This window comes from Haliotis rubra, unplaced genomic scaffold (assembly GCF_003918875.1).
Source record: "Haliotis rubra isolate DU_JTF1 unplaced genomic scaffold, ASM391887v1 Scf117, whole genome shotgun sequence".
NCBI classification, from domain to species: domain Eukaryota; kingdom Metazoa; phylum Mollusca; class Gastropoda; order Lepetellida; family Haliotidae; genus Haliotis; species Haliotis rubra.
In genome coordinates, this window is record NW_025765081.1 from 79,471 (window position 1) to 93,557 (window position 14,087).

A 14,087-nucleotide genomic window follows, 5' to 3' on the forward strand; every position below is an offset into this window, starting at 1 on the left:
ACGGGGCGAATACGTCAATGCCAATTTTTTGTATATTTTTTCTGTGCATGAGCAAAAGATATTTAGAACTAAATTATCCCACAACATTGTCTTCATCAAAGCTATATATAGTTTCTCCAACAATAACTAATTAAATTCTAAATATATTCACTAAAGCCACATGTGCAAAATATCATGCTGACAGCGTTTGTGATCTGTTGGGATCTGAAAAGCCATCTTGACTATCATTTAAGCTCACGATAAATACTAGCGCGCACCTGCTGATTGGAGTTGCTTCCCTTTGCCTAGATACGCTTTGATCCACTTCCGGAAATAACAAACTTTTCACAGATGTGTTTTCTAAGCTACGCTTGATTATAAACATTGTCAGGCTATTGTCTGAACAAGGAAGCAGAATCTACCATGCACGATCACACATTCTAACGTAAGGAAGTCGGAGAACAAATCACGACCTAACCACTAATCGCACACGTGCGTCGCCTTGGGTAACTTTGGACTTTGGATTAGCTTGATGCAGACGTCACGCTCGGTCGAGTTCAACTTTGCTCGGAGGCTCAGTTGGGTAGTTCGCGATTTGATGGGTGGCAGCATGTTGCTGAAAGCGGCAGCGTTCCTTGCACTAGGCGTAACATTGTCTTGTTATGCCGGCTTTAGCTGTGGCCTGACCACAGTCATTGTGTTTTTAGTTTATTTATTGACTGGCGGTCACAGGTTTGCCTTGGTGGTTTGCAAGACACTTCCTCGAGATCTGAAGTAAGTAATACTAAGTTGAAATTTTTTTTCTCTCTCCATATTGATATTAACTTACTTCTAGAAAACAAAACGTGATTGTCATTTACACGTGGTAGCTGTGTGTCTTGCATGGGTTATACTTGACATTCAGGGTAGATTTCATTGTTGACCTTCGTGGATGTGATCGAAACATTTTGCTAATTATTTCTGATATATTTCTTCGCATTTTGAAATCATTTCCCGTTTTCAAACTATTTTGAGGATTTTTGTGTTTCATTATATAAAGTGCTGTTTACTCTTTTACGAAACAAAATCTGAATTCATGTTTGGGAACAATTAGACGTAGATTTGGATTAATTTGAAGGTATCAGTCATTGTTTTACAAATGGGATACAACTGAATTTCACTTTGGCAATATTTCAGCCACATGTGGTGATGACTCAGTATAACGTAACATCTATTGATAGTATTAAATACCTTTCAACATGTTTCATGTCATATTTTTTTGTATTATTATAAGTCTGTTTTGTGTGTTTAATCACTTTAAAACGACATTTGTTTACACAGATGTACTCTATGAAGTTATGTTTCAATGATAATTCACTGCTGAGCATGTTAAAGTAGACACATTGTTCCGTGGATATGGTGTATTAATTAACAATAGATTACTATCTGCAAGCATGGCAAGTATGTAGATCTTTGATTTCACTTTACATCTGCATCAGGCATCATACTGAGATGCACATGTGGACCAACTTAGGCAGCACACTTCCTTGCTTTATGATTTACAGACTGCTGTGGTATTGAAAACAATAATTTATATAAACAAACTTACCTACCCCAAACAACATTTATTCCATCCAAAGCAAATTTATACGAGTATTCACATATTACATTGCTATAGGTAGCACACTTCATTATAACCGTTTGATAACTGTTGAGTATATTGCAATTGTTTGAAGTTTGATCATACACAGACTATACCCGTGAAGATCTGTGAGAATTGGTCTTCAGTAACCCATGCTTGTATTGACATGTTATGTTGCTATACATTGTGATAGGTTACAAGATTATTGCAGTACATAGCAGCTACAAACTAACTTCCCCGCACCTAAGTTCACTGAAGTATGAACTTCTTAGAGCTGGGTCCAAAGTGTATGAACTTTGAACTTGTTGGAGTTTACTCTTACTCAATGAAGGTTTATACTCTAAAAACTCTTACAAGTGAGACGAAATTACATTGACGAAATATGACCTCATATTTACACTGACTGCTGTAGTACAACCATACCAGAAGAAGTATGTCTTGAACATGAGAAATGATGTCAGTGTAGTCTTTGTACAGTCTGTGTAAAATACATGTGAGCAGGGCTTGCAAACATGATTGATAATGGGAATTATTTATGATAGGAATATAGTTTGATAAAGTAGAGTTTAAATATACCTCAACAGGCTTGTTATTGGCTTTGAATAGCTTTCATAAGTGATACACACAACGGGGGGAAATTTATGGATGTCAGCTTCTGTGTTGAGAGAAGTTCAGAGTTCTGGGGTATATTCTTACTCATTCATCAGGCGAATGAAAGCTAGGATGCATAGAACTCTATATCATGTATATGTATACATGTGAAAAGATGGAAGGGAGCCAGTAGTTAAGTGATGCAGACTGGACAAATGATAAACACCTGATGCATGTGTGAAGCCCATTTCTGGCTTTTCCACCCACTCCCCGCCGTGATATTGCTGGAATATTGCTAAAAGCGGTGTCAAACCCTACTCACTCAGTCCTGCATTAGCTGACACGCTGTGATGTAACTGGAATACTGTTCACGCATGCTGGCTCGCACTCACTAATGCAGATAAGTGTTCACTCACTTGAACACACTGGCGCTGGCACGCACATACCCACAAATCCCAAACCACTCTAACCACCAAATCCCACCCCGCTCTGTATATTAATATTTGTAGGTTCTACTTCCCGAGGAGGTTTCTAGGTAGCCCAAAAAATTATCTGTAATTTGATATAACAGATTTATTAATTTCATCTTATGGATTGTTTCTTTCACCTTCCCTGCCCTCTACTGATGGTCAGTGGGTGGTCACCTGGTGGTCAGTCTGATCATGGTCATTAGGCATGAGCTCGTTATGTCATACAGCCTGCAGATACCCTAGGGGTCTGGATTAGTCAAAGTAGAACAATAACCATGACAACTTCTTTGAGAGACATTTAGAAGTTGGATCAATAAGGAAGGAAGACAAAATATGTTATCATCCTTCCTTGTAACCTTGACCTAAGAGATTTGCCCAGTACCTTATGTTTCTTAATATTTTGTTCCTGATTTTGTCAGTGTTGAATCAAGTTTATTTATTCATTTTGATATTAAATAATGTTTGTGTAGCGACAGTTTGGTACCTAACTCTGAGATCTTGGGTTCGAATCCTGAATGAGACTTGACCAAGATAGTGCTAGAATTTATATTTTAATTTGAAAGTGTTATCACAAAAAAGACATATTTTCCAAATGACATGCTGGGATCATGAGGGATGATGTTATCATTTGACTCAACCCTAATGTATGTTATGTTTGGGGTTACATTTTCTCAGCAAAGCACAGATTCTAGTACTTATGGGGGAGTTAAATCCCATCTGGAATTTGAACACACACTCTCTCATAGTAAGTCAGCACACAAAGTCAGCAATCTAACCCACTCAACCAAAAATGGGAGACAGAAAATTGGTAGTCTCCCTCCCTCACTCATTCACCACATCCCACATCAATATGCCTTGTAATGTATCAGATGTATTGCGATCTGGAACTTGTAAATCAATATCTCACTAGACTTGTATTACGATACGGAACTTGTAAATCAATATCTCACTAGACTTGTATTACGATACGGAACTTGTAAATCAATATCTCACTAGACTTGTATTACGATACGGAACTTGTAAGTCAGTATCTCACTAGACTTGTATTACGATACAACACTGTGTTGCCGTATCGTTACAGCTATACACCCCACCACACTCTGTACATTTGCTGGTTGAGAGTTATTTATTATCCCCCGCAACGCGTTTTGCGGGGGGTATTAAAATGGACTCCATCCGTCCGTGCACATTTGTCTTTTCCGGAGCAGGGTGCCGTTCCACTAACGGATCTTAGCCCTACGCCAATCGTAAACCCCTAAAATCCAAATCTTAGCGTGACGTTACGATCGGCATACCGTTCCACTAACCGATCTTACCCATGTCAATCGTAAAGTTAAGATTGAAAGTCTAAGTTGCTCATGACCAACTTAGGATAGCTAAAATCAATGGTAGAGAAACCAAAATGGTGGCTTTCCTATTCTATGTGAAAAATAAGAGCGAGCATTTCACCGTGAGCGTCCCCTAAAATCCCCCATGAAATAAATTTGTATATTTCTGTGATGTAAACAAGCACTGCACTGAAGCCTTACAAATGTCAGGCCAGTCTGACCACTGTCGTCATGGGAACACAACCCAGCGAGTCGGTGTAACACATTTGTACAACAATATTGCAACATCATGGTTAAGAATAGGGACAGCCTTGAAGTGAACAATGTTCTGAAACAAAAAGATACAAATATGTTATATTTCACCTGCACTTATTTGGTGGGGGATTCTAAAGTCAGGCCGCCTGTTATTCAAGACCACTGACAGATTCTACATACGTTATAGAGGATGCCTCGTCACGCCTTGTTTATTCTGATTGACAAGGTTCAGGCACATAATAAAAGCTCTGACACAATTGACATTTTTAAGTCCAGACTTAAAACCTGTTCTCAGTATATTACTTATAATCTCGGCTGTAAATACTCTCGTGAAATTATCTGTACATAGCGCTTTGAGCATGCCCCAGGATGTGGAATAGGCGCACTATAAATATGCATTTATTTTTATTATATTATGCCTGATACCCAGCGTTCACACACACTTGCACCTGAAACCAAGGTGCTCACTACCCTAATATTTTGCTCTAGGTTTTTTCTCCACGCTTTACACTTGGTTGGAAAAATACCCATTAGAAGGCCCGGATTAGAATATTGAACTTCGATAACCCATGCTTGTCGTAAGAGGCCACTAACGGGTTCGGGTGGTCAGGCTTGCTGACTTGGTTGACACATGTCATCGGTTCCCAACTGCGCAGATCGATCCTTATGCTGTTGATCACTGGATTGTCTGGTCCAGACTTCGATTATTTATAGCTAAGATACATAGCGTTCACTAACATGAACGCCATGTTAGTGAACGCTATGCATCTTAATTAGCTAGATTATTTACAGACCGCCGCGATATAGCTTGACTATTGCTGAGTGCGGCGTAAATCTAAACTCACTCACTCACTCAGTTGGTTCGTAAACTACTTCCATCATTTGCTAGACTATGCAAAGGGAGATAACTCGTGCCTCGCATTCCTCTATCTCTCGCACGAAAGAGTCTTGATCTAAGCTTGGATCGGATCGTAAGATCGGGACCGGCTACGATTGGCCTAAGATCGGGTAGTGGAACAGGTGTAACTTTTAGCTAAGACGATTGTAAAATTGGCGTAACTTGCTAAGATTGATCTTAGATAAGATCGGTTAGTGGAACGGCACCCAGAACTCTAAAACCATTCACTATTTCTTCACCAAACTTGGCACATAGATAGATCTGGTGGTGTACTGGTGCCTTTTGGTAGTTTTGGAATTCTGAATAAAATATTGTTGGCTTTTCCATGGCAACAAGTTTGACATAGCCTGAAATTGGTGGTAGTGCTCTTTTCCGGAGCAGAACTCTAAAACCGTTCACTATTTCTTCACCAAACTTGGCACATAGATAGATCTGGTGGTGTACTGGTGCCTTTTGGTAGTTTTGGAATTCTGAATAAAATATTTTTGGCGTTTCCATGGCAACAAGTTTGACTTAGCCTGAAATTGGTGGTAGTGCTCTTTTCCGGAGCAGAACTCTAAAACCGTTCACTATTTCTTCACCAAACTTGGCACATAGATTGGTCTGGTGGTGTACTGGTGCCTTTTGGTAGTTTTGGAATTCTGAATAAAATATTTTTGGCATTTCCATGGCAACAAGTTTGACTAAAACAGAAATTGGTGGTAGTGCACTTTTCCGGAGCAGAACTCTAAAACCGTTCACTATTTCTTCACCAAACTTGGCACATAGATTGATCTGGTGGTGTACTGGTGCCTTTTGGTAGTTTTGGAATTCTGAATAAAATATTTTTGGCGTTTCCATGGCAACAAGTTTGACTTAGCCTGAAATTGGTGGTAGTGCACTTTTCCGGAGCAGAACTCTAAAACCGTTCACTATTTCTTCACCAAACTTGGCACATAGATTGATCTGGTGGTGTACTGGTGCCTTTTGGTAGTTTTGGAATTCTGAATAAAATATTTTTGGCATTTCCATGGCAACAAGTTTGACTAAAACTGAAATTAGTGGTAGTGCTCTTTTCCGGAGCAGAACTCTAAAACCGTTCACTATTTCTTCACCAAACTTGGCACATAGATAGATCTGGTGGTGTACTGGTGCCTTTTGGTAGTTTTGGAATTCTGAATAAAATATTTTTGGCGTTTCCATGGCAACAAGTTTGACTTAGAATGAAATTAGTGGTAGTGCTCTTTTCCGGAGCTGAACTCTAAAACCGTTCACTATTTCTTCACCAAACTTGGCACATAGATAGATCTGGTGGTGTACTGGTGCCTTTTGGTAGTTTTGGAATTCTGAATAAAATATTTTTGGCGTTTCCATGGCAACAAGTTTGACTGAGACTGAAATTGGTGGTTGTGCTCTTTTCCAGAGCAGAACTCTAAAACCGTTCAAAATTTCTTCACCAAACTTGACACATAGATAGATCTGCTGGTGTACTGGTGCCTTTTGGTAGTTTTGGAATTCTGAATAAAATATTTTTGGCGTTTCCATGGCAACAAGTTTGACTTAGAATGAAATTGGTGGTAGTGCTCTTTTCCGGAGCAGAACTCTAAAACCGTTCACTATTTCTTCACCAAACTTGGCACATAGATAGATCTGGTGGTGTACTGGTGCCTTTTGGTAGTTTTGGAATTCTGAATAAAATATTTTGGCATTTCCATGGCAACAAGTTTGACTTAACCTGAAATTGGTGGTTGTGCTCTTTTCCAGGAGCAGAACTCTAAAACCGTTCAAAATTTCTTCACCAAACTTGGCACATAGATAGATCTGGTGGTGTACTGGTGCCTTTTGGTAGTTTTGGAATTCTGAATAAAATATTTTTGGCGTTTCCATGGCAACAAGTTTGACTTAGCCTGAAATTGGTGGTAGTGCTCTTTTCCGGAGCAGAACTCTAAAACCGTTCACTATTTCTTCACCAAACTTGGCACATAGATAGATCTGGTGGTGTACTGGTGCCTTTTGGTAGTTTTGGAATTCTGAATAAAATATTTTTGGCGTTTCCATGGCAACAAGTTTGACTGAGCCTGAAATTGGTGGTAGTGCTCTTTTCCGGAGCAGAACTCTAAAACCGTTCATTATTTCTTCACCAAACTTGGCACATAGATAGATCTGGTGGTGTACTGGTGCCTTTTGGTAGTTTTGGAATTCTGAATAAAATATTTTTGGCGTTTCCATGGCAACAAGTTTGACTGGCCTGAAATTGGTGGTAGTGCTCTTTTCCAGAGCAGAACTCTAAAACCGTTCACTATTTCTTCACCAAACTTGGCACATAGATAGATCTGGTGGTGTACTGGTGCCTTTTGGTAGTTTTGGAATTCTGAATAAAATATTTTTGGCGTTTCCATGGCAACAAGTTTGACTTAGACTGAAATTGGTGGTTGTGCTCTTTTCCAGAGCAGAACTCTAAAACTGTTCACTATTTCTTCACCAAACTTGGCACATAGATAGATCTGGTGGTGGTGTACTGGTGCCTTTTGGTAGTTTTGGAATTCTGAATAAAATATTTTTGGCGTTTCCATGGCAACAAGTTTGACTTAGCCTGAAATTGGTGGTTGTGCTCTTTTCCAGAGCAGAACTCTAAAACCGTTCACTATTTCTTCACCAAACTTGGCACATAGATTGGTCTGGTGGTGTACTGGTGCCTTTTGGTAGTTTTGGAATTCTGAATAAAATATTTTTGGCATTTCCATGGCAACAAGTTTGACTAAAACAGAAATTGGTGGTAGTGCTCTTTTCCGGAGCAGAACTCTAAAACCGTTCACTATTTCTTCACCAAACTTGGCACATAGATAGATCTGGTGGTGTACTGGTGCCTTTTGGTAGTTTTGGAATTCTGAATAAAATATTTTTGGCGTTTCCATGGCAACAAGTTTGACTTAGCCTGAAATTGGTGGTTGTGCTCTTTTCCAGAGCAGAACTCTAAAACCGTTCAAAATATTTCTTCGCAAAACTTGGCACATAGATAGATCTGGTGGTGTACTGGTGCCTTTTGGTAGTTTTGGAATTCTGAATAAAATATTTTTGGCGTTTCCATGGCAACAAGTTTGACTGAGCCTGAAATTAGTGGTAGTGCTCTTTTCCGAGCTGAACTCTAAAACCGTTCACTATTTCTTCACCAAACTTGGCACATAGATTGGATCTGGTGGTGTACTGGTGCCTTTTGGTAGTTTTGGAATTCTGAATAAAATATTTTTGGCGTTTCCATGGCAACAAGTTTGACTTAGCCTGAAATTGGTGGTAGTGCTCTTTTCCGGAGCTGAACTCTAAAACCGTTCACTATTTCTTCACCAAACTTGGCACATAGATTGATCTGGTGGTGTACTGGTGCCTTTTGGTAGTTTTGGAATTCTGAATAAAATATTTTTGGCGTTTCCATGGCAACAAGTTTGACTTAGACTGAAATTGGTGGTTGTGCTCTTTTCCGGAGCTGAACTCTAAAACCGTTCACTATTTCTTCACCAAACTTGGCACATAGATTGATCTGGTGGTGTACTGGTGCCTTTTGGTAGTTTTGGAATTCTGAATAAAATATTTTTGGCATTTCCATGGCAACAAGTTTGACTTAGAATGAAATTGGTGGTTGTGCTCTTTTCCGGAGCTGAACTCTAAAACCGTTCACTATTTCTTCACCAAACTTGGCACATAGATTGATCTGGTGGTGTACTGGTGCCTTTTGGTAGTTTTGGAATTCTGAATAAAATATTTTTGGCATTTCCATGGCAACAAGTTTGACTTAGCCTGAAATTGGTGGTTGTGCTCTTTTCCGGAGCTGAACTCTAAAACCGTTCACTATTTCTTCACCAAACTTGGCACATAGATAGATCTGGTGGTGTACTGGTGCCTTTTGGTAGTTTTGGAATTCTGAATAAAATATTTTTGGCGTTTCCATGGCAACAAGTTTGACTTAGCCTGAAATTGGTGGTTGTGCTCTTTTCCGGAGCTGAACTCTAAAACCGTTCACTATTTCTTCACCAAACTTGGCACATAGATTGATCTGGTGGTGTTCTGGTGCCTTTTGGTAGTTTTGGAATTCTGAATAAAATATTTTTGGCGTTTCCATGGCAACAAGTTTGACTTAGCCTGAAATTGGTGGTAGTGCTCTTTTCCGGAGCTGAACTCTAAAACCGTTCACTATTTCTTCACCAAACTTGGCACATAGATTGATCTGGTGGTGTACTGGTGCCTTTTGGTAGTTTTGGAATTCTGAATAAAATATTTTTGGCATTTCCATGGCAACAAGTTTGACTTAGCCTGAAATTGGTGGTAGTGCTCTTTTCCGGAGCTGAACTCTAAAACCGTTCACTATTTCTTCACCAAACTTGGCACATAGATTGGTCTGGTGGTGTACTGGTGCCTTTTGGTAGTTTTGGAATTCTGAATAAAATATTTTTGGCGTTTCCATGGCAACAAGTTTGACTTAGCCTGAAATTGGTGGTTGTGCTCTTTTCCGGAGCTGAACTCTAAAACCGTTCACTATTTCTTCACCAAACTTGGCACATAGATAGATCTGGTGGTGTACTGGTGCCTTTTGGTAGTTTTGGAATTCTGAATAAAATATTTTTGGCATTTCCATGGCAACAAGTTTGACTTAGAATGAAATTGGTGGTTGTGCTCTTTCCAGAGCAGAACTCTAAAACCGTTCACTATTTCTTCACCAAACTTGGCACATAGATAGATCTGGTGGTGTACTGGTGCCTTTTGGTAGTTTTGGAATTCTGAATAAAATATTTTTGGCGTTTCCATGGCAACAAGTTTGACTTAGCCTGAAATTGGTGGTTGTGCTCTTTTTCCGAGCAGAACTCTAAAACCGTTCACTATTTCTTCACCAAACTTGGCACATAGATTGATCTGGTGGTGTACTGGTGCCTTTTGGTAGTTTTGGAATTCTGAATAAAATATTTTGGCGTTTCCATGGCAACAAGTTTGACTGAGCCTGAAATTGGTGGTAGTGCTCTTTTCCAGAGCTGAACTCTAAAACCGTTCATTATTTCTATTTCTTCTGGTGGTGTACCAAACTTATTTTTGGCACATAGATTGACTCTGGTGGTGTACTGGTGCCTTTTGGTAGTTTTGGAATTCTGAATAAAATATTTTGGCGTTTCCATGGCAACAAGTTTGACTGAGCCTGAAATTGGTGGTAGTGCTCTTTTCCGAGCAGAACTCTAAAACCGTTCATTATTTCTTCACCAAACTTGGCACATAGATAGATCTGGTGGTGTACTGGTGCCTTTTGGTAGTTTTGGAATTCTGAATAAAATATTTTTGGCGTTTCCATGGCAACAAGTTTGACTTAGCCTGAAATTGGTGGTTGTGCTCTTTCCGGAGCAGAACTCTAAAACCGTTCACTATTTCTTCACCAAACTTGGCACATAGATAGATCTGGTGGTGTACTGGTGCCTTTTGGTAGTTTTGGAATTCTGAATAAAATATTTTTGGCGTTTCCATGGCAACAAGTTTGACTTAGACTGAAATTGGTGGTTGTGCTCTTTTCCGGAGCAGAACTCTAAAACCGTTCACTATTTCTTCACCAAACTTGGCACATAGATTGGTCTGGTGGTGTACTGGTGCCTTTTGGTAGTTTTGGAATTCTGAATAAAATATTTTTGGCATTTCCATGGCAACAAGTTTGACTAAAACTGAAATTGGTGGTAGTGCTCTTTTCCGGAGCAGAACTCTAAAACCGTTCACTATTTCTTCACCAAACTTGGCACATAGATTGATCTGGTGGTGTACTGGTGCCTTTTGGTAGTTTTGGAATTCTGAATAAAATATTTTTGGCGTTTCCATGGCAACAAGTTTGACTTAGCCTGAAATTGGTGGTAGTGCTCTTTTCCGGAGCTGAACTCTAAAACCGTTCACTATTTCTTCACCAAACTTGGCACATAGATAGATCTGGTGGTGTACTGGTGCCTTTTGGTAGTTTTGGAATTCTGAATAAAATATTTTTGGCGTTTCCATGGCAACAAGTTTGACTTAGCCTGAAATTGGTGGTTGTGCTCTTTTCCGGAGCTGAACTCTAAAACCGTTCACTATTTCTTCACCAAACTTGGCACATAGATAGATCTGGTGGTGTACTGGTGCCTTTTGGTAGTTTTGGAATTCTGAATAAAATATTTTTGGCGTTTCCATGGCAACAAGTTTGACTTAGACTGAAATTGGTGGTTGTGCTCTTTTCCGGAGCAGAACTCTAAAACCGTTCACTATTTCTTCACCAAACTTGGCACATAGATAGATCTGGTGGTGTACTGGTGCCTTTTGGTAGTTTTGGAATTCTGAATAAAATATTTTTGGCATTTCCATGGCAACAAGTTTGACTTAGCCTGAAATTAGTGGTAGTGCTCTTTTCCGGAGCAGAACTCTAAAACCGTTCACTATTTCTTCACCAAACTTGGCACATAGATAGATCTGGTGGTGTACTGGTGCCTTTTGGTAGTTTTGGAATTCTGAATAAAATATTTTTGGCGTTTCCATGGCAACAAGTTTGACTTAGCCTGAAATTGGTGGTTGTGCTCTTTTCCGGAGCAGAACTCTAAAACCGTTCAAAATTTCTTCACCAAACTTGGCACATAGATAGATCTGGTGGTGTACTGGTGCCTTTTGGTAGTTTTGGAATTCTGAATAAAATATTTTTGGCGTTTCCATGGCAACAAGTTTGACTTAGCTGAAATTGGTGGTAGTGCTCTTTTCCAGAGCAGAACTCTAAAACCGTTCACTATTTCTTCACCAAACTTGGCACATAGATAGATCTGGTGGTGTATAGATTCGAGATCTTTCCGTGGCAACAAAACTTGTGACTGAAATTGGTGGTGTACTGGTGCCTTTTGGTAGTTTTGGAATTCTGAATAAAATATTTTGGCGTTTCCATGGCAACAAGTTTGACTGAGCCTGAAATTGGTGGTGGTAGTGCTCTTTCCGGAGCAGAACTCTAAAACCGTTCACTATTTCTTCACCAAACTTGGCACATAGATAGATCTGGTGGTGTACTGGTGCCTTTTGGTAGTTTTGGAATTCTGAATAAAATATTTTTGGCGTTTCCATGGCAACAAGTTTGACTAAGACTGAAATTGGTGGTTGTGCTCTTTTCCAGAGCAGAACTCTAAAACTGTTCACTATTTCTTCACCAAACTTGGCACATAGATAGATCTGGTGGTGTACTGGTGCCTTTTGGTAGTTTTGGAATTCTGAATAAAATATTTTTGGCATTTCCATGGCAACAAGTTTGACTTAGCCTGAAATTGGTGGTTGTGCTCTTTTCCGGAGCAGAACTCTAAAACCGTTCACTATTTCTTCACCAAACTTGGCACATAGATTGGTCTGGTGGTGTACTGGTGCCTTTTGGTAGTTTTTTGAATTCTGAATAAAATATTTTTTGGCATTTCCATGGCAACAAGTTTGACTAAAACTGAAATTAGTGGTAGTGCTCTTTTCTGGAGCAGAACTCTAAAACTGTTCACTATTTCTTCACCAAACTTGGCACATAGATAGATCTGGTGGTGTACTGGTGCCTTTTGGTAGTTTTGGAATTCTGAATAAAATATTTTTGGCGTTTCCATGGCAACAAGTTTGACTTAGCCTGAAATTGGTGGTAGTGCTCTTTTCCGGAGCAGAACTCTAAAACCGTTCACTATTTCTTCACCAAACTTGGCACATAGATAGATCTGGTGGTGTACTGGTGCCTTTTGGTAGTTTTGGAATTCTGAATAAAATATTTTTGGCATTTCCATGGCAACAAGTTTGACTTAGCCTGAAATTGGTGGTAGTGCTCTTTTCCGAGCTGAACTCTAAAACCGTTCACTATTTCTTCACCAAACTTGGCACATAGATAGATCTGGTGGTGTACTGGTGCCTTTTGGTAGTTTTGGAATTCTGAATAAAATATTTTTGGCGTTTCCATGGCAACAAGTTTGACTTAGCCTGAAATTGGTGGTTGTGCTCTTTTCCGGAGCAGAACTCTAAAACCGTTCACTATTTCTTCACCAAACTTGGCACATAGATAGATCTGGTGGTGTACTGGTGCCTTTTGGTAGTTTTGGAATTCTGAATAAAATATTTTTGGCATTTCCATGGCAACAAGTTTGACTTAGACTGAAATTGGTGGTAGTGCTCTTTTCCGGAGCAGAACTCTAAAACCGTTCACTATTTCTTCACCAAACTTGGCACATAGATAGATCTGGTGGTGTACTGGTGCCTTTTGGTAGTTTTGGAATTCTGAATAAAATATTTTTGGCGTTTCCATGGCAACAAGTTTGACTTAGCCTGAAATTGGTGGTTGTGCTCTTTTCCGGAGCAGAACTCTAAAACCGTTCACTATTTCTTCACCAAACTTGGCACATAGATAGATCTGGTGGTGTACTGGTGCCTTTTGGTAGTTTTGGAATTCTGAATAAAATATTTTTGGCGTTTCCATGGCAACAAGTTTGACTTAGCCTGAAATTGGTGGTTGTGCTCTTTTCCGGAGCAGAACTCTAAAACCGTTCACTATTTCTTCACCAAACTTGGCACATAGATAGATCTGGTGGTGTACTGGTGCCTTTTGGTAGTTTTGGAATTCTGAATAAAATATTTTGGCGTTTCCATGGCAACAAGTTTGACTTAGCCTGAAATTGGTGGTAGTGCTCTTTTCCGGAGCAGAACTCTAAAACCGTTCACTATTTCTTCACCAAACTTGGCACATAGATAGATCTGGTGGTGTACTGGTGCCTTTTGGTAGTTTTGGAATTCTGAATAAAATATTTTTGGCGTTTCCATGGCAACAAAAGTTGACTTAGCCTGAAATTGGTGGTTGTGCTCTTTTCCGGAGCAGAACTCTAAAACTGTTCACTATTTCTTCACCAAACTTGGCACATAGATAGATCTGGTGGTGTACTGGTGCCTTTTGGTAGTTTTGGAATTCTGAATAAAATATTTTTGGC

At 39.5% G+C, this 14,087-nt stretch overlaps 1 protein-coding gene across 1 annotated transcript in view; it reads left to right on the forward strand.

Annotated features, from left to right (window-relative positions):
• Positions 1 to 297: 297 nt before the first annotated feature.
• Positions 298 to 14,087, forward strand: part of LOC124257175 (long-chain fatty acid transport protein 4-like) — a 31,304-nt gene continuing 17,514 nt past the window's right edge. Inside the window, 1 exon segment of the mRNA XM_046691198.1 lies at positions 298 to 753. Coding sequence (XP_046547154.1) covers positions 512 to 753 — 242 coding nt within the window. The 5' untranslated portion in view covers positions 298 to 511.